Below are 22221 nucleotides of genomic sequence, written 5' to 3' on the forward strand. Positions count from 1 at the left end.
CTATCATCTATCTATCTATCTATCTATCTATCTATATTTATTTATGTATCTATTTATTACAGTTTTGCATGTTACATGTTGCAGTATATGCAGAAGAACCATATTTCATTCTTGCATGATCCTTAGAGGAATTCAGTGCTATGGAAATTCCAGATTTTTTTTGTCCAGTATATGTCATCATTACACTGGAAAAAATATTGTTCCTTATGATATGGATGGATCACAGGTGTGCCAAAAGGTTAGGTTTGATCCACAAGCTATCACAAGAAAAGAAAAAAAAGTCCTTAATCTATTAATACACTTACCTCAGGTTTCTCAGGTTAATTACAATAAATCAATACACGTTAGTAGGATAAACATATAAAAACAGAAATTGAGCAATACCTCAGCTGAGTAACTAATAAAACACTACACACTTTGACTTTGATTTGAGAAATGAAATGAGGTGGTGAACCCTTCACATCTTCACAATGAGGCTACGTCCACACGAAGCCAGAGCTTTCCCTATCCGATCTTTTTTTCCCCTCGTCTCAAGAAATATCGGTGTCCACACGAAACCACAAAACCGACACAAAACGGTGTGTATACATGCCAGACCAGTATGTGGCGCTGTAATTCTGCCACAGAGATACACTAAAAATGGAGAAGAAGACTTGGACTATGCGCATAAACCTTGCGCACGGTATACAAACGAACATGGAACAATACATTTATTAATCTGTGTTAATGTTAGTTAATAAAAAGACAATCGTTCAGTGTTTGTTCATGTTTTTGTTGCTGTTACGTGACGTAGCGGTGTCTGATTAGGGGCGAGGCGTGGGCTGATGACGTCATCGTTTCAGAAAATACGGATTCGCTGTCCACACAAAAACGCAAGGGCGGCGTTTTCAGATTAATCCACTCTGGGACCCGGTTTCAAAAAATATCGGTGTCACTCTCCCAAAATGCCGGATCTGTGTGGACGAAACGCCTATACGATACAAAATGTATGCGTATACAGCTAAGCGCGTCTCCGTGTGGACGGGGCCTAAACCTCTCCTTATTAAAATCCCCACTCTTAATGGCATGTCCCTTAGGACAGCCTGACCCATCATTCCCCTACTCTTTGACCATGTTTCATCATCATTAACTTTTTTTCTTTAGGTATTGCTGAAGCCACATTGTCCAGCATGAAAATGGTTGCATTTGAATTAAATATGGCATAATCATAAATGTCTTAATTGCATGACTACACAGGGTAAATTAGATCAGATCTAACAGTCATCAAGCTAATATGAAAGCCAAAATGTAAACCCAGCTCAAGATTAGAAGCTATATCGGCATCTCACTCGCACTCACACACCGCGCTCCCATGGCTGCATTGACAGCTAGCTGTTCATGGTTGTTTTTGTCAGTTAATTCCACAGTAGTGTAGTAGATTCCACAGTAGTGTAGTAATAACAGGCCATGGCTAAGACATGTCATTTAAAAAAAAAATTGAAAAAAAGTGCAAAAAACGAGTGTGACAATGTCTCTGAACTATTTTGTGTGCGTGTGTGTGTATGTGTGTGTGTGTGTGTGTGTGTGTTTTCTCTGAAGGAAAGTTGTGGAAGTGGTTTAGTAAGTAGAGCATTCCAGGTGAGAATGCAAAAGCATTTGTCACAAAAAGAAACCCCAGAAGTCATGTACAAACCAGAAAAGCATCTACAGTCCATCATTATTTACAATTCAATTCATACATTCATACACACATTTGCAATTTGTTTGGTGGTCGAACAGTTGGTCAATATATTATCAGACCCAATGACATAGTACTGTACAACCTCTGCCACATGTAGGTGTGATGTGAGTAACCAGCCAAATGGCAAAATGCTTCAGTAAAATTCCTAGAATTATTCTTTATTTATTTTTTGCTTTTGTTATAGGCCAGTATAGTGCAGAGAGGAAAGTAGGAGAGACAGAGAGAGGAGGACTGGGGTCATGACCCTGGCTAGACAACAGCTTTTATATGCCCCGAGTATGTTCATGTGCCACAGCTCTGGCAAGATGCTTAGGTTATTTGACAAACAATTGTTTTGCAGTTTTAGATGGTTCCCCTCATATTTTCAGCAGAAATAAAACAGTAATGAATACTACGCTTCCCTAATCCGTTGGATTTGATTAAATAAGCAAATAGATGCATTTGACCAGTTATATGCCAAGATGGGAGCTCCATGGGAGATCAAGACATTCAGACCAAGTGGCTGTGTAAACTGTAATTAAAAAATCAGCAGCATGAAGCCGGAGTGAAAACACTGTGCCGGAATGGTCGCCTTTCTGTGAATGCCATGGTAACATTGTTATTTATTTTGGAGGAGAGATGATCAAATGATTTTTTTAAAGAATAGACTTGATTACACAAGGGGCAATATTAAGTAACAAGAGCAGTGCTTCTATGATTTTGCAATCATTCAGTATTTTCAGAGCCCTTCCTATGAAAGTACTTTATAGGCTTAACCAACATTTGGTATTTTGGTTCAGAGAAAAAGCTGCACCATAATAAACCACAGGCTAGTCTTTCATTGCTTTATTAACCTCTTATTGGAAATCCCATTTTATGTTCACAGTAACACTTTGTAGGAAGCTGAGGAATGGGTTCAGAGGGTACAGTATAACCAATCACCGACAGAGTTTTAGCATGTCACAAAATAGTAAGGGTGAATGACGATCTAGAACTTTTAAATGTTAATGTTATTACACCTTTAAGGGTCTAGGGGCATGTGCAATATTCCTGTATGTGATGGTTAACACAAGAAACAAAAAACATATTTCATGTTCCCTAGAATCTCATTGAAATGCCTTTCTGGTGAATCTCACAAGAGGAAAATGCAAGTTGAGCATTACTGAAAAGATAATGACACTTTTTATAGCTTTTAAAGCAACCTGGTCCCAAACTGAACTGGGCTTTTTAGACAACCGGCATATTCACCATTTGTATGATGTGTGATGTAACTGAAAACAACATTTTTTTCAATATAAATAATTTCTATATTATTATTCTTTAAAACATGACTCTAAATTTCTAATTTCTTACAAAGTGGTTAGTTAAATTAATCAAATGCTGAATTACTTTAGTTTGAAATGGTTAAATCATCAGTATTTCCTGTGTGTTCACAAAATGTTAAAACAAATGCATTCATACAGGCAGCTGCAGCACAGTGGGAATCTCAGCTACAAGGCTCTTTGAAGCTCTTTGTGTGTTGGAATGTTTCTATGGGTTACTAGATATGAGCCATTGTGGAGCTTTCACTTTGAAGTGTAACTGACACACTCAGTGGACTGAAATGAGTTGTGCTGCTTTAGAGGACTCTGCTCAGAGACAGCGCAAATCAAATAGAGTTTGGCAGCTGCTGTCTCTGCTGAATGCTGGAGAGAAGTGGTGTACAAAAGAAGAGAAAGGGGGAAAAAGTCAGTCCATTAAATAGTCCAGCTGTAGTTCCGTCTAGTTGGCATACAAATCTATTGATGTATATCTGAGTAACTGTGGCTTCATAGTGCAACATTTTAATTTAGCTGAAGAAAGAATTGAAGTATATCTATAGATTTCCATGTGTAGGTCTTGCCTTTTTTTAAAGTTTTCTTTTGTAAAAATTTGCAAAATAGCACATCTTGTTTGTCACTTTAGAATAATGGTCCATCATTAATAGGTAACTATGCGGGAAGTAATGCAGGACAAATAAGTGGTGCTACATATGCATTGCAGGTACTCTTATTAACCTACAGTATATAGAAACTTAAAAATAGCAATTTTAGGACTGAGATAGACTAATTATAAAGAATTGCCAATTAATTACTAATTAAAACATTAACATATTTCTGAAATGTGAGCATTTGTAACAGATGATGAGGCCCAATTGCTGACACACATTAATATTGTCACATTCCACATGAACATACATGTAAAATAAAGGAATAAAAGGCAACATTAACATTAAACACATTGTTTTCCACAACAGAACAACATTCTGAACACGTTACACTACCCCCCTCTTACTGAAGTCCTCGATCCCGAGGACAGAGTCTCTGAATCTGACTGGGGTCCTCCTCTGTTCATGGAGCGTGTGAGTTTGACCTTCAGGTGCTGATTCCTCTGAGTCCTGTGAACGATCGCCCTGAGGGATGTCAGGCAGCGATGCCACCTGCTGGCTGCTACTGGCCATATCAGCTGATTCAATTCCCTTCTCCGACCCGCTTGGAGTCTCAGTGTTCTGTGAAGGAAGTACTGTGCTGCCCTGTGGCTATGCGGTGCCCCGATATGGGGCCAGCCTATCCCTGTGCAGTACCACTTTGCGCCCCCGAGGAGGCAACTGCACACGCTACACAACCTCACCCAGCTTTTCCAGTATTGGGCATGGTCCCACCCAGTGGCTGTATAGCTTCGGACACCTCCCTCTCTTCCTCATTGGGCTGTAAACCCAAACTAGCTCCCCTACCCCAAAGTCGCGTCCCTGGGTATGCAGATCATAAGCCCTTTTCTGCCACATTCCTGCAGAAAACAGCTGCCTCCTGGCATATGCATGGACGGAGTCCAAGCGGTCCTGGAGCTGTCTTGCATATTCAGGTCCAGCAGGAACATGTGGAGCATCTGGGGGCCGACCCAAGGCCAACTCTGCAGGGGTCCTAATTTCCCTACCGAACATGAGCAGTGCCAGTGTGCACGATGTAACGTCCTGAATAGCAGAGCGACATGCCATTAAGACCAGCGGCAGATGTGTGTCCCAATCGTGTTGATGAGTAGATGTTAAGATGGACAACTGTGCGGCTAGCGTCCTGTTGAATCGCTCCACAAGTCCATCACTTTGAGGGTGGAGCGGGGTGGTGCTGGGTCTTGTTGATTCCCAAATGCTTACACAAAGAAGAGAATACCTTGGACTCAAAGTTTCTGCCTTGATCACTATGGATACTCTGGGGAACCCCAAACCTACTAAACATTCCCTCCACTAAGGCATTGGCAACTTTCTCAGACTCCTTGTCAGGCAATGCAAAGGCCTCAGGCCATTTTGTAAAGTAATCCATAGCGGTCAAAACAAATCTATTTCCCTGCATGGTGCGCGGAAATGGCCCCATAATGTCAACCCTCTGCATTGGCTCCCCCACCGGGAACTGCTGTAGCTGGGCCTTAGACTGACCTTGCGGCCCCTTGCGTGCTGTACAAAGATCACAGCACCTGCAAAAGTCCTCCACATCACGCCTCAGCCATCCCCAGTAGAAGGCCTGCCGCAGACGTCGAAGTGTCTTTGTCACCCCGAAATGTCCAGACCCAGCAGAACCATGCATGTCCTTCAACACGGCCTCTTGCATGTCCCTGGGCACCACGACTTGCCATCTCTTTTCCCCTGTTGTGGGCACCACCCAAGCTCGCTGGAGAACCCCCTCTATCAGCCGCAGACATTTGAACTCTTCACCAAGGGTCCAAAGTCCCTTGGTGAATGGGGAGATGACTGCTACCTCCTCCCATGGAGGTCGCTGTTGTGCCTCCATCCACAGAATCACAGGCTTCAGGTCTGGAGCCCGCCTCTGAGTATCCGCCCATTGAGTGACATCCACCTCTCGCAGCTCCCGGCAGACCAGCTCTGGCTCATCGTTTCCATCCACCTTCCGGCTCAGCTCCAGCTCTCGGAGCTCTCTGCGCTCACAATACTTGCATTCCTGCACACTACATGACCGTCTCGACAGGGCATCTGCATTGCCATGCCGTTCACCTGCACGATGCGTCACAGTGAACTCATAACTCTGCAATTCCTCGAGCCAACAAGCCACCTGGCCCTCTGGTTCCTTGAACGTCATCAGCCACTGCAAGGAGGCATGGTCAGAGCGTATGGGCACCTGCAAAAGTCCTCCACATCACGCCTCAGCCATCCCCAGTAGAAGGCCTGCCGCAGACGTCGAAGTGTCTTTGTCACCCCGAAATGTCCAGACCCAGCAGAACCATGCATGGCCTTCAACACCGCCTCTTGCATGTCCCTGGGCGCCACGACTTGCCATCTCTTTTCCCCTGTTGCGGGCACCACCCAATCTCGCTGGAGAACCCCCTCTATCATCCGCAGACATTTGAACTTGGTCCAAAGTCCCTTGGTGTATGGGGAGAGGACTGCTACCTCCTCCCATGGCGGTCGCTGCTGTGGCCACTGCAAGGAGGCATGGTCAGAGCGTATGGTGAAATGCCGACCACACGAGTAGTACTTAAAATGCCTAATGGCAGAGATTGCGGCCAACAACTCCCGCCGTGTGACACAATACCTCTTTTCAGCTTTGCTAGCACCTTGCTGTAATAAGCCACTACTCTCTCTCCGTCTGGCCACGCTTGGGACAAGACTGCACCTATTCCATCCCCACTTGCGTCAGTGTCCAGAACGAAGGCCAGGTGGGGGTCAGGAGGTGCCAGAATGGGTGCACACACAAGGGCTTGTTTTAGCATATCGAAAGCATTTTGACAGCCCTCTGACCAGACAAAGCACTGATCCTTCTGCAGGAGCTTGTACAAGGGAGCGGCAATACAGGAAATACCCCGTACAAACTTCCTGTAATAGAACGGCAAACCCAGAAAGCTTTTTAACTCTCTTTGGCTCACTGGAACAGGCCACTCCCGTACAGCTTTTACCTTGTCCTCGGCCGTGCCAATCCCCTCACTGCCTATACGATGTCCCAAGAAGGTCACCTCCCTGCTCAACAGTCTGCATTTATTGGGATGTAACTTCAGGCGGCGGATCTTATTTTCTCCAGTACTGCTCTCAAGGCTGTGATAGCTGAATGGAACAAGCTTCCACGTGCCAGTATGTCATCCAAATATACCAGACACTGCTGCCGCGGAATGCTTTCCAGTACCCTCTCCATTAAGCGCTCAAATGTGGCTGGAGCATTGCAAAGACCGAAACAGAGGACTTTAAAATGACACAGCCCTCTACCTGTGCAGAAAGCAGTCTTGGGTCTAGCATCTGGCGTCAGCGGCACTTGCCAGTACCCACTCCTCAAATCCAATGATGAAAACCAGTGAGAGCCAGCCACAAGGTCCAAACATTCATCCACACGCGGGAGAGGGTACAAATCTTTCCGTGTCACTGCACTGAGCCTCCTGTAATCGACGCAAAAGCGCCACTCTCCCCACTTCTTCGGGACCATAACTACTGGGGATGCCCAGGGGCTCTCAGAAGGTTCTATTATACCAGCACGCTGCATCTTTAACAATGTCTGCTCCGCAGCCTCCTGCCGTCCTAAGGGCATGCGTCTCGGCCGCTGATGTACGGGCGTTGCATCCCCTGTGTTGTGTTGCACCAGGGAAGTCTGACCCAGGTCTACTTCATCACAGGAAAAACAGTCCTGGAACTCCAACAGCAGCTCCCACAACATTATCTCCTGCAGCTCCCTCATTATGTCCCCCGCACTTCCTGAAGTAGACCCAGGCCATGTGTGCATTAGCAGGGGTTCTTGCTGGGATGCACTGGGTGGCACTGTGCAGCTTGAGTCATTCCCATCCTCTAATTGACATGCCCAGGACCCAACCGCCAGTCCATTTGTATGACGAGCTCCAGGTGGCCTCATCTTCACCACCTGACCATTGCCGAAACTCAACGTGGCCTTGGAAAGATCCAACTGACAGCCACGGTCCCTCAAAAAGTCCAACCCCAGGATTCAGCTGTCCTGCACATTAGCTATCCACACTGGATGCTGCAAGTTCATACCTGCCACAGTCAGAGTCAACAGCCCCTTCCCCTTCATTGGTGCCAGCTCACCGGTCACTGTGCGGAGCTGAACTCCTGTGTCCTCTAGCTGCGTTCCCTCTGGCACCACCTCAGGACGGACCACAGTCACTGTAGACCCTGTGTCTACTAGAGCAGTGCATTCAACTCCCTCGATGCAAATTGGAATATGGCAACAATCTGATATGGCTGTTCTTCCCACTACCACCACCCCATGTTCACCTGTTCCACTGCCTGAGCCCATCTGTTTGTTTTGGCGATGAGCGGGACATGGGCTCGGGGGTCTGCAGCGTCCCGCCTACTGCTCCCCCCTCCTGTTTACCGAATTTTTAGCTAGCGCAGGGCATTCCTTGACCAGATGCGCCTTCTGACCACACCCCCAGCAAAGGCGAGCCTGTGTATGCTGTGTCTGCCGCTTGGGTGGGGGCAACGCCAGCCCCCGAATCATCTCTGTAATCTCCTCCAGCCACTCCGGTCTTGGTGAATCTGTTTCATCCCCCCCAGCAGCCCTGATAGTGGGAGAGGGGTCCACAGCTGACCGCATTGCCGCCTCAACTGCCATTTCCCTCTCTAGGGCCAACTCCAAAGCCTCAGCTAAATCACGTGGGCGTGCAAGCTGTGTATGTATGCGTAGCTCTGCTGGGGACAGGCCTCTGATGAACTGATCACAGGCCAGTTCGCTTTGCACTGATGGGGGAACATGAGCATAATCTCGCCTTGCCAGGGATTCAATATCATTGGCCAGAGCCCGCAGTGGCTCCCCTGGGATTCTCTGACGACTGTGTAGTTCAGACCGGAGAAGCTCAGATCGGAAACACTGTCTAAAGCGGCGTCTTAATGCACCGACCAAAGCACCATAATCAGCCCTCTCACTAGTGTCAAGCAGCAATAAACACGAAAGTGCATCATCTGTCAGGCAAAGAGCAAGCTGAAGGGCTTTCTGTTCCTCTGACCAAGAATAAGCATGAGCTAATAACTCAAATTGTGCATGAAAAGCCTCCCAGTCTGATCTTCCGGAGTATTTTGGTGTTTTTATTCCAACCGGCTTATTCAGTTCATGGGCGCCGCCATTACTGTTTACCTTTGATCGCGTCGCTTCACGCGAGATCAGCGGCTGCACCTCCAGCTGTTTTTAGATTATTTTTACTTCTGACACCAGTTGTAGCGTTCTCAGACAAGGACAAGGCATTTTTGATGCAAAAGGGGTGTTTATTTGGGCCGCTGTCGGCCACAACCCACGCCGTACACACCCCGACTTCAGAGAGAACCGCACTTGTACCAGCGAGGCACTCTTCTGACCCCCTTCTCTCAGTTTCCCCTTACACACACCCCAGGGGGTGGAGCCTCTTTCACTATACACTTGAACATCCAATAACAGTTCCAAACGCAAAAAGGAATAAAGTGCAACATTAACATTAAACACATTGTTTTCCACAACACAACAACATTCTGAACACGTTACAATACTTTCTCTTTCACTTTAATCACCACGAATAGAATATGTTGTTGGTGATGGAAAGTACAGTGCATAACCAGTCTTATAAACAAGAGTGCAACAAAACACTTTAGACTATATGAGGGCAATTCTGTTTTTTTTATTCCAACCGGCTTATTCAGTTCATGGGCGCCGCCATTACTGTTTACCTTTGATCGCGTCGCTTCACGCGAGATCAGCGGCTGCACCTCCAGCTGTTTTTAGATTATTTTTACTTCTGACACCAGTTGTAGCGTTCTCAGACAAGGACAAGGCATTTTTGATGCAAAAGGGGTGTTTATTTGGGCCGCTGTCGGCCACAACCCACGCCGTACACACCCCGACTTCAGAGAGAACCGCACTTGTACCAGCGAGGCACTCTTCTGACCCCCTCAATTTCCCCTTACACACACCCCAGGGGGCTCTTTGAATACACCCTGCATCCTAGTTTTCCTCATCTATTTTGTACTTTGTGATCAACAAACAAACAAAAAAATTAGGGCTGTACGATAAATCGCATGTGACTGTCATGTGCATCTCGTCAGTAAAGCCGGTTCTGTGAACAGTAAACCTCCATCACGTGCTTTCAGATGGAGCGGCATTTAATACACAGAGCCATAGATCACTGCAATATCGCGTTCATAATCGCAGATGAGTCACATTCGATTATGAACGCGATATTGAGTAGCTTGTCAGTGTAAGTGTTTTTATTTATGCCATTTATGTTTTTGTTAATACAGCGTATAGCACTAGTCAACTAAATGAATGTAACTTGGCAAAGATGAATGCACTTTTGTAAGTTGAATGTAAGGGAAATGTCATTTTGGAATTGTTGTTGTTTAATGTGATATTGTTGTTCATATATGTTATATATATACACACCTTGCTACGTGTACTGCGTTAGGCTAACAGAGACTTGTCATTTGCACTTATATATTGTTGCTCTTTTGTTAGTTTTGACTGCTTTTATTGTCCTCATTTGTACGTCTACTAAATGACTAAATATAAATGTAAATGTAAAATATAACATATAACATACTATAACACTAATAATAAAAAAATGTAATTAAATAAGACCTGGCTGTGAATGTAAACGGTGATAAAGATAGTCTGTTGTTTGAAATTCAGTTTTATTTTCATTATAAATCCATGGTACCATATTGTTTTCATGATTTGAAATTTCAATAGATAATGTCCTTTGTGCCACAACCATTCTGAAACAGGTTTAAGAAAGCTGTACCCAGGTATTTCAATCAACTGTTACTCACAGATAGTAGTTGTGTCTGAATTCTGAATAATAAAGAGTTTCAGGTATGATGATCTTAAAGGGGTAGTTCACCCAAAAATGAAAGTTTACTTTTAATTTACTCACCATCAGGCCATTCAAGATGTACTTGACTTTTTTTCTTTAGGAGAACAGTAAAGAAGATTTTTAGCTGAAACCATGGTCCTTTGTGATTCAGAAAAAGTCCACAGCTAACGTTACTTTGAGAGTCAAAAAAAAAAAGCATATACAGGCAACACAAAATTAAAACCCAGGGCTCATAAATATATATTTAGGGCTTAAGAAGTGAAATGATCTGTATGTGCAGGAAACCAAACATTAATTCCAACATTATTACCTGTAATCTATAACCTCAAGCAAACGGTCCTGAGTGTGTTCACGAGAGTCTGGAGTACAAGCTTTCATTTGCATAATGATGTGTGCAAGGGAGCAAACTCACATGTGAGCTGACGCTGTGTTGGATGGCCTGATGGTGAGAAAACTGACAGCAAATTTTATTTTTCAGGTGAACCCGCCCTTTAAATGCTCAGTATCACCCAAGATGCAATATATAGATATTGGCAATCACCAGAGATGGGCATAAATACATTAAAATGTATTTAAAATAAAAATGCTAAATACTGTGTGGAAAAATGTATTTAAATACAAATACAGTATTTTGTATTTTGAAAAAACACAAAATACATGTGAAATGTACAACTGCTTAGAAACTTACATTTTCGTTTTGCATACCTCTTCCCTTCCCCTGCCCTGTAGGAAATACAAATCTGCAAAGCCAAAAAAAAATAAAAAAAAAAGTTTATATATTTTTTATGTAAAGTTTATCTTATTGTATATAAAGTTTATTCATATTGGAAAGTTTATCTAAAATGTACATTTTAAAATTATAATGAATTTAAATATAATTTAACTATTTGCTGAACAATAAAACCAAAAGCTGAAGATTTTTTTTTTTTTTTGTGGTGTACCATTCATTAGTGTTTGTATCAGTAGGCTATTGTAATCAATAATCAGTATTGTTCAATCAGTATTGTTCAATTTAGTGTTATACATATGCTATCATTTTCAAGTCATAATCTCACGTTTACTGGGTTTTAGATGATTCAATTATTTTGTGTGGGTTTACGTAGTGTACTTTCACATTTTTACATGTGTCCTCCAAAATGACCCACAACCTTATCAGTTCATGTGAAGAAATCCACGTATTTATAAATTTCTCATAAAATGATTATTTGACAAACAACTTCCTCTCACCACTGCGTTCTGATGGTTTGGAGAGCAATTACTCAGAGTTGTTCCCTGTTGTTTCACAGAATTATACAAGGGCGAGCAAGTGTTAAAAGTGTCAAGCAAGTGTCCAAAAAGTTATGTCCATTTAGGGAGGAGTGCGCGCAGTCAGCAGGTTAGTGGTGTAGAGGCAGGCAAAAGTATAAACAAGGCTTCAGCTGCACAAACCACTTCCACAACAAGAGAAAGCGGCAGCTGCACTGTGATTCCAACGCTTGCCGCTGTCCCCTGTGAAAGGGCCTTTAAAGGGATAGTTCACCCAAAAATGAAAATTAGCCCATAAATTACTCACCCTCAAGTCATCCTAGGTGTATATGACTTTGTTCTTTCAGACGAATCCAGTCGGAGTTAAAAGCACTTATAATAGGTGAAATTGCACATCACACTCTATTACTCAAACATTCGTCCATACGTATTTTTCCACTCCAGCGTTTTCCCATTAAAAGCTGTACGGATATATGTGCTTACCCCAATAGGCCTTTTTTCTATTTAAACGATTTTAGAAAAGGTTCAATCAATTCACACTTGATTGAACTATTCACACTTTATATCATCGCCACAATATGTGAATGTAGCTTGCACTCACTGTTGTACACTATAAGCAGTTCCGGGCGGAACTGTAATTTATGGGCTAGTTTTAATTTTTGGGTGAACTAACCCTTTAACCTGTTAACCTGCACCTGGATGCCGGCGCACTGAATGCTCTTTGCTTGCACGTGTCAATGTTTACGAATAGATTAAATGAAAAGGGACATAATTATTCTTGACAAATTATTCAAAAGTGTAGGCTTACTTGTCATTCCATCTTGGAGCGTGCGGACAAACAACTGCCTGCCAACGGGTGAATGTGAATTATAATTTCCTTTCACGGCATTCTGCACTTATAATAGGTGAAATTGCACATCACACTCTATTACTCAAACATTCGTCCATACGTATTTTTCCACTCCAGCGTTTTCACATTAAAAGCTGTACGGATATATGTGCTTACCCCAATAGGGCTTTTTTCTATTTAAACGATTTTAGAAAAGGTTCAATCAATTCACACTTGATTTAACTATTCACACTTTATATCATCGCCACAATATGTGTTGTCAATATCACCTAGCCCTAACTTGCAGTAATGCTTTAAACACATTTGACAAGCTAGTTGATAAAAAAACAATAACCGATTAACTATCAAAACTGATTGGCTAACACATTTTTATTATTGCATGTTAACTGAAAACAAATCTGAATGATGCACTATTTTAACTTTAATCAGCATGTACAATTGACCATGACATCCCCACCTTATCTTATTTAAATAAAGGCTTTAAAAGTACAAAATAGTATTTTGTATTTCAAATATGTATTTTAAATACATGTATCTGAAATACTGCCCATCCCTGGCAATCACCAACCAGCTTTTTAATGGGAATCATACAGACACATGGTCTATGCCCCATTTTCTTCAACATTTGGAACACGTGATCATATTTTCCAGGTTCCTCATGTACCAGACGCTCCAACCTACTAATAAAAGTGGATCAAGAAGCAAGAGACCCTTTAAAGCGCTGGATCAGAGTCTCTTAATGGCTAGAAAGAATGTTCAGCATTCAAAAAACAAAAGCAATGACATCACTGTATTATTTTCATACAGAAATGTGTGTGGATATTTAAACATACACCGTTTTTAAGGACATAAACAACAACAAAGGACAGCTTGTCTGGAACTGAAGCATTTCAAGTTGTCACACTTTTATAATCCAGAACTTCGGAAACAAACTGAGTAGTGCAAACTTTTGAGTAGGTAAAACAGAGCACATATGATATATACAAAAATGAAAAATAAACAATGAGTATCATTACCGGATCTTTAAAACTTATCTTAAAGGGTTAAATAGGCTACTCTTTTACTCTTACTCAAGTAGTTTTTTGGACAAGTACTTTTACTCTACTCACACTACATTTTTTGGAAGGTAATGGTACTTTTACTTGAGTATATTTTTTCAGTACTCTTTCCACCACTGGTTGTGATAGTCTAAAATGGCAGAAGACATAACTCGGGGGAGAAGAATTGTTGAATAAATTATGTTATTTTTGTTGTCTTTGCGCTCAAAAAGTATTCTCGTAGCTTTGCAAAACTGAAGTTGAGCCACTGATGTCACATGGACTGTTTTACCGATGTCCTTACTATGTTTCTGGACCTGGGAACATTACAGCAGCGTTGCTGTCTATGCAGGGTCTGAGAGCTCTCACATTTCATCAAAAATATCTTAATTTGTGTTCCGAAGATGAACGAAGGTCTTACAGGTATGGAACGACATGAGGGTGAGTAATTAATGACAGAATTTTCATTTTTGGGTGAATTATCCCTTTAAAAGACATCAAATATTTACTTGTACCTTATGTGTACCTTTATTTTGTACACACTGAGTGTGTCAATGTGATGAAAGCCTATCATAGTTTTGATGCTTATTTCTTTAGGGGAAAAGTCTGGAATATTTTATTATTCCCATTACAGTTAACACTGCAAGTGACTTATGTAGCTTTATTCAGCCTGGTCTCGTTTTTTATAAGTAGGTATTAGTACATATAGTTTACAAGCAAAAAACATTTTTGTACATTTTTATTGATGCTGAAACATACTATTTGGATATTAGTATCAATGCGATTTTATAATTTGATCGATGAGCGATTTAGATTTTTAGACACCTTAACTTACCCCCAAACCTAACCATTTTATAGCAAATATAAAAATATATAAAACATAATTGACTGAAATAAGAAAGGACATTACCATTTTGGTAACAATAAATAGGGCTTTTTTCTATTTAAACGATTTTAGAAAAGGTTCAATCAATTCACACTTGATTTAACTATTCACACTTTATATCATCGCCACAATATGTGTTGTCAATATCACCTAGCCCTAACTTGCAGTAATGCTTTAAACACATTTGACAAGCTAGTTGATAAAAAAACAATAACCGATTAACTATCAAAACTGATTGGCTAACACATTTTTATTATTGCATGTTAACTGAAAACAAATCTGAATGATGCACTATTTTAACTTTAATCAGCATGTACAATTGACCATGACATCCCCACCTTATCTTATTTAAATAAAGGCTTTAAAAGTACAAAATAGTATTTTGTATTTCAAATATGTATTTTAAATACATGTATCTGAAATACTGCCCATCCCTGGCAATCACCAACCAGCTTTTTAATGGGAATCATACAGACACATGGTCTATGCCCCATTTTCTTCAACATTTGGAACACGTGATCATATTTTCCAGGTTCCTCATGTACCAGACGCTCCAACCTACTAATAAAAGTGGATCAAGAAGCAAGAGACCCTTTAAAGCGCTGGATCAGAGTCTCTTAATGGCTAGAAAGAATGTTCAGCATTCAAAAAACAAAAGCAATGACATCACTGTATTATTTTCATACAGAAATGTGTGTGGATATTTAAACATACACCGTTTTTAAGGACATAAACAACAACAAAGGACAGCTTGTCTGGAACTGAAGCATTTCAAGTTGTCACACTTTTATAATCCAGAACTTCGGAAACAAACTGAGTAGTGCAAACTTTTGAGTAGGTAAAACAGAGCACATATGATATATACAAAAATGAAAAATAAACAATGAGTATCATTACCGGATCTTTAAAACTTATCTTAAAGGGTTAAATAGGCTACTCTTTTACTCTTACTCAAGTAGTTTTTTGGACAAGTACTTTTACTCTACTCACACTACATTTTTTGGAAGGTAATGGTACTTTTACTTGAGTATATTTTTTCAGTACTCTTTCCACCACTGGTTGTGATAGTCTAAAATGGCAGAAGACATAACTCGGGGGAGAAGAATTGTTGAATAAATTATGTTATTTTTGTTGTCTTTGCGCTCAAAAAGTATTCTCGTAGCTTTGCAAAACTGAAGTTGAGCCACTGATGTCACATGGACTGTTTTACCGATGTCCTTACTATGTTTCTGGACCTGGGAACATTACAGCAGCGTTGCTGTCTATGCAGGGTCTGAGAGCTCTCACATTTCATCAAAAATATCTTAATTTGTGTTCCGAAGATGAACGAAGGTCTTACAGGTATGGAACGACATGAGGGTGAGTAATTAATGACAGAATTTTCATTTTTGGGTGAATTATCCCTTTAAAAGACATCAAATATTTACTTGTACCTTATGTGTACCTTTATTTTGTACACACTGAGTGTGTCAATGTGATGAAAGCCTATCATAGTTTTGATGCTTATTTCTTTAGGGGAAAAGTCTGGAATATTTTATTATTCCCATTACAGTTAACACTGCAAGTGACTTATGTAGCTTTATTCAGCCTGGTCTCGTTTTTTATAAGTAGGTATTAGTACATATAGTTTACAAGCAAAAAACATTTTTGTACATTTTTATTGATGCTGAAACATACTATTTGGATATTAGTATCAATGCGATTTTATAATTTGATCGATGAGCGATTTAGATTTTTAGACACCTTAACTTACCCCCAAACCTAACCATTTTATAGCAAATATAAAAATATATAAAACATAATTGACTGAAATAAGAAAGGACATTACCATTTTGGTAACAATATAGCATTAAAAGGATATTTTTATAGTTGCTAATCCCACTCCTACCTCAAACCTAACCATAACTATTTCTTAAAAATATAAATAGTATAAAGAAAAACCATGACAGAAAGATAAGTGCAATCACAATAATTTATTTATTGCTAAAATGTCAACAGCAGCACAAAAAGTAATCCAAATGATGAGGCGTTTTGCAGTCGCATTCCTCTCTGGTGGAATACGGTAGGTTTGTGTGAGGTGCAGAGCATATTTTAAGTTGTTAATCTCTGAAAATATTATGCAGATTATTGTCCCGATCCACTCAGCATGCATTTCTCATTAAAACACACCTCACCAGAAACACGGCAAGTATCAATCTGTGACAAAGCAGGCGAGAGCCAATGAGCGTTCAATTTTCCTGTTGTCACAGCATATCGGAGAAAACGACTTTGTGTCCCACGGCAAACAAATTAAACATTACATGATAAGTAATGATTAAACGATTGCAGAAATGTTATTCATTTTGAGGGTTTAAAGTGTAGTCTTGTTGAACATTGTATATTCTTCGAAACGGGTTGGCAGCAGAAATCAAACAGAACAGAACGAAATGTTATCATTTCATATTAAGTAAATGAGTAAACTTAATTTAATAATGCAATTGAAAACATAATTCCACTGATATGACTGAACTGAATACAATACAACATAAAAGGTTGATGCCGCGATTTCAATATTCATAAGGATTCATTTGTAAGTCTGTAAAGTTGTTCATACGTAAAAAATTTACATTTTAGGTTTCGTCACTATGTCAGTATTCTACATTAAAATGCTGTAAATATGTCAGCATTGTATGTTAAGATGCTCAAAAAATGTCAGTAGTATGTCAATAGTAGTATCAGTAGTACATTTAGTGTCTGTAAAAACGCAAGTACATGTATGTTTTGTTGAACCACATTTTACCTAAAATACATAGAAATTCTCATGAGATCACGTTGCTTTATCACCCACTTTATGAGAGGGATCTAAAGTTTACTTTTAAAACCTGTGAATTAATATTTTGACTTATAGCCAGCTAAACTAAATTCTGTTCATGTAACAGAAATGGAATTATTTTTTTACATGTCCTACAATTGTTACTGTACACACATAGCCATCTTCAATGCTACAGTTAATTCCATTACAGCGTCCATTTGTTGTTTCATTTTCAGAAATCTACAGACATTATTTGTTTTGTTAGATCCAGGCATTCAGGGAGCATCTAGCCACAGATGACATGGTCCAAATTTCAATGCTGCTATTTGATGATAATTATATTAATATTGCTGCTACAAGTCTATAAATGAAGTGTCACCCGCTGTTGTTTTGAATGAGTTTGACAACTAACTGCAAATGTTCCAAATATGTCACTTCCCAAACCAATGAATGTCATTGTGAAATGGTCTAGCTTGCAAAGATGATGTTGCATTGCAATCATTGCATTGCGTTGCACATCATTACTTCAGTAAAGGCAAATCTGATTTTTTCTTTTACTATCTATCATTATTTATACTTTCATTCATGTAGTTCTTAAATCTGTGTCTTTCTACATTTGATCGCTCTTAGATTCTCATCAAATCCTTTCAGTGATTCTTCTTGGATTCTGCTTTTAATCCAAGGGAATAATATTTAATAAGACATATATTATGTCATATATCTTCAGCATATATTTACTCTTAATTGTGATACAAGAGTCCACAAAATATATCTATATTGTTTCTTGCTGTGTAATTCTTCTGTTGTGTACTGTCAATAAATTGACAGATTTTATTTATTTATTTATAACTCTACTTTTATTAAAGTGGGGTAGAGAAGAAAAAAACAATAAGGGCATTTGGGCTGATCAACATCCCTGACATCCTGAGAAAATGATTAGAGGGGCTTGCATGTCATGTACATCTCATGGTTGCATGGACAACCAGTTTTGTCCATCCTAATTAACGTCACCTGCTTTGAGTGAACTGTGTGAGGGTTCCCTTTATACTGCTTACTCATAATTAACTTAAGTTCCTGGTTTTAATTAAAGATCAGGGATTCACTGGTGGTTAAGGCCAATCATCACAGTGACAATACCCAATGTTTCTAACTGCAGTGGCTTAGAATAGGCATTCAGTTAGATGTCCAGGGAATACAGTATGCTCAATAGGGGCTGTATTAATGAAGGAAGGAAGGCAGGCAATATCTCGAAATCGGAACAGGAAACTGTACAAACGGAAAGGAAGCGGTTATCGAAGTAAAGCAGGTGTCACAAGACGATACTACTATAGTGTCTATATGAGAGGTTTGAGTAAGAGGTCGTATCTGACAGGAGATTTATAGCCTCTTACTTCATTCAAGACCATTAAATGATTATTTGATATTTGAGTGGCTGCTCAAACATGTTCAAACTGAATAGCTGAGAATGAATGGAGCGAATGTACCATTCTTGTGATGAAATGTTTGCAAAATATTTGCAGTTTCTCCCATTGTTATGCTTTTTTTTTTTCTATTATACAGCTGCCACAACTGTTGGCATTTGTTAATGAATTAATGAACAAATGAATGATGATAATAATAATAATAATAATAATAATAATAATAATAACAACAATAAAACAGGATCCCAATATCTTGTTTTATGTAATGTTGCTCCTAAAATCTGCTTCTCAAAACACCTACATCTTTAAAGCCTCTTTCCTGGTGACCATTTCTCTTTGATAGATTATCTTTGATATCTTTGATTCATTGACTCCTAGTGAAACCTATAAGCTGGGCATCCAAGGAATCTTATAGATTCAAAAAGATGAAAATGCAACACCTACAATGTGAACATGCTGTGTGATATTATATACAGTTTTATTTGCAAGAATATTGAAACGTACCAAACATGATATGTATTATGTATAGTTTATATATATATATATATATACCTGAAAGACTAGTTGTTAAAGTAGTATTATTTGGACCTGAACAGCTTGTGCTCCCACTAGCCTTGCAGTCTAAGGATCCTATATATCATTGCCCAGAGAGCATTTGTATAAAATGCATACAACATACTTATGTGGCCTATATTTTTGTCTCACCCTCATTTTGTATGCACTCAATCCTTTTTTTCTTAGACATATCCATTAGCCTGCTGTCATTGGTGGTGACTGCTTGTGGCTTGGCCCTATTTGGTGTCTCTCTCTTCGTTTCATGGAAACTGTGCTGGATTCCATGGCGCGAGCGAAGCCTCTCTCCAGGCACCAAGGAGGGTCATCCTGACCCCCCTCATCCTCCTCCTCCACCCCTTCAACCCCAGTCCATCTATACCGAAGTGGACGCCACCCTCGACCGCCGGAGTAATGCCCGAAGTTCAGTGGTAAAAGAGACTACTGTGCCGCCCACTCCGGTCTCTCCAGCGGCTCCAGGATCTCCTCCTGCAATGCCAGTGCCTGAGGCAGCCCTCAAAATAAGCCACACTTCACCTGATATTCCGCTGGAGGTGGAGTCTAAGACTCAAGAGAATGGTGTCCATGGCAACTCACGCATGCAGAGGCAAATCACGGATCACTCCTCGACCTGTGTCAGGTAAGTCAACCTTCTATAATTACTTTAATATATTCTGGTAAAATGTCAGTCTCTCAACAATAGGACTGGCTGAGAGGTCAAGTTGATGTCTAATCAGAGTTTATCACTAAGTGCCTCTGCAGTACAGGACACTGACCTCATAAAGATGCAGTTTTAATTTTAAAGTTGGACAATTTTAAGGCCATAGGTTTGCAGTGTTTTCTTGCACATTTTAAAATTACAGCATAAAATGTCAAAAACATTCCTGGATAAGGAAGATATCCATTCTTTTGAAACAACCTACAGCTGTTTATAATTAACTATATTACTTAAAAGAAGAATACCTCATCTAATTTTTAATATTAAAAATCGTAACTAGTTCCTTAACATTTTTGTCTTTTATAATATTGCTTTTGTTGCCATCGTGTTAACAAATTAAAGGGATAGTTCACCTAAAATTAAAATTATGTCATCATTTACTCACCCTCCACTTGTTCCAAACCTGTATGCGTTTCTTTATTCTGAAACACAAAAGAAGATGTTTTGAAGAATGTTGGTAACCAAACAGTTGACGGTAGGCATTGACTTCCATAGTATTGTTTTCTAAAAACTGTTTCTTAAAATTCTTAAAAAAAATAATAAAATCTTCCTTTATTTTCAATAGCTGTAGAACAAAACTTGAGGGTACGTAAATAAAGACAACATTTTATTTTTGGTGTGAACTGTCCCTTTAAGCCACAATGAGATTGTGTGGTAAAGGGAATATGGCCACGACTAAGGGTGTTCCTAGGCACAATGTGAGTTAATCCCTTTTACATTGGTAAAGTGACACTATAAAACAGATTTCAATTCTGGTTCTGATCTGTCAGTGGATTATTTTGCTTCATCACTAATTTGGCAAAATTTTTTTATGATGGTGTATCAAAGGCTTGACTGAAAGTATTTATTTGGCATTAGATATTTAATTTATTTATTTTACTCATATCCAGTATTATTGTCTTTAACTCCCACTATATGTCATCAGGCAAAGTTCAATTCGCCGTCAGATGAACCAATCGAACCCTGACTTCACAGTAACCCAGTTCCAGAGGCAGGACTCTCTGACTGGCATGAGTCTGGGCCAGCTAAAACCAGAACTCTACAAACAACGATCCCTAGATGTCGAGGACAACCGAAGCAGTCGAGTGGGCAGCTGTGGACGCCTCCACTTTATTCTTAAATATGACTGTGACCTGGAGCAGCTCATTGTCAAGATTCACCGAGCCCAAGACCTCCCTGCCAAGGACTTTTCCGGAACCTCTGACCCATATGTGAAAATCTACCTTCTTCCAGACCGCAAAACCAAGCACCAGACCAAGGTGCATCGTAAGACTTTAAACCCTGTATTTGATGAGGTCTTCCTCTTCCCTGTGGCGTATGCGGACCTGCCCACAAGGAAGCTGCACTTCAGCGTCTACTATTTTGATCGTTTTTCACGCCACAATATTATTGGGCAGGTGGTGGTTGAGAATTTTCTGGATCTAGTAGACTTTCCTAGGGAGACGAAACTCTGCAGGGATATCCAGTATGTGTCCTCGGTGAGTAGATTTTTCATGTTTCTGTTAAAAGGTAAATTCTTACAGATAAGAATAAATCTGAACGCAAATAGACCTCAAAACATTTAAGAGTCAATTGAGAGATTCAGAGAATTTGTGTGACCAACTTAAATGTGAGCAAAATCTGCATGGGGGAACTTTTTCACCCGTCACATCAAACTCCCAATCATACTGATTCCTATTAAAATAAATATAATTCTGCCCTGAAATTTCACAGAGCAATGGTAAATGTGACCGTGACTCTTTTGGACATGACCCACATCTTTTTTATGTATTATGTTGTTGTGTCACACATTTCCTACTCATTCCATGGCCGATATTTAGATCACTGTTCTTACATTCAGTCAGTGGTGGAAAGAGTACTGAAAAAATATACTCAAGTAAAAGTACGATTACCTTCCAAAAAATGTAGTGTGAGTAGAGTAAAGGTACTTGTCCAAAAAACTACTTGAGTAAGAGTAAAAGAGTAGCCTATTTAAAAGTACTCATGAGTATTGAGTATTGAGTACTGAGCTGTGGATTCTACCCCCTCATAATAAACACTGTACATTTGATACATTTTAAAAACGTTGTACATTCTGCCAACTCTTTAAAATACATCAAAACAGCACGGAAACAGTATTCAGTTGAAGAAAAGATTAAAGTTATTCTCAGTACAATCATCCCCGTTTAAATCATAAAGTTTGAAAAAATAGATTTAAAATCATGTGTAAGGCCACTGAGA

The 22221-nt window shown here is 39.9% G+C and overlaps 1 protein-coding gene across 1 annotated transcript in view; it reads left to right on the forward strand.

Annotated features, from left to right (window-relative positions):
- LOC107689032 (synaptotagmin-9-like) overlaps window positions 1–22221 on the forward strand; it is an 89029-nt gene that overhangs the window by 464 nt on the left and 66344 nt on the right. The window contains exons 2-3 of the mRNA XM_016486900.1: window positions 19473–19923; window positions 20927–21479. Of these exons, the coding sequence (XP_016342386.1) occupies window positions 19473–19923; window positions 20927–21479 (1004 nt within the window). The remainder of the gene's footprint in view (window positions 1–19472; window positions 19924–20926; window positions 21480–22221) is intronic.

Source organism: Sinocyclocheilus anshuiensis, unplaced genomic scaffold (assembly GCF_001515605.1).
Source record: "Sinocyclocheilus anshuiensis isolate Anshui unplaced genomic scaffold, SAMN03320099.WGS_v1.1 scaffold866, whole genome shotgun sequence".
In the NCBI taxonomy this organism is placed as follows: Eukaryota; Metazoa; Chordata; class Actinopteri; order Cypriniformes; family Cyprinidae; genus Sinocyclocheilus; species Sinocyclocheilus anshuiensis.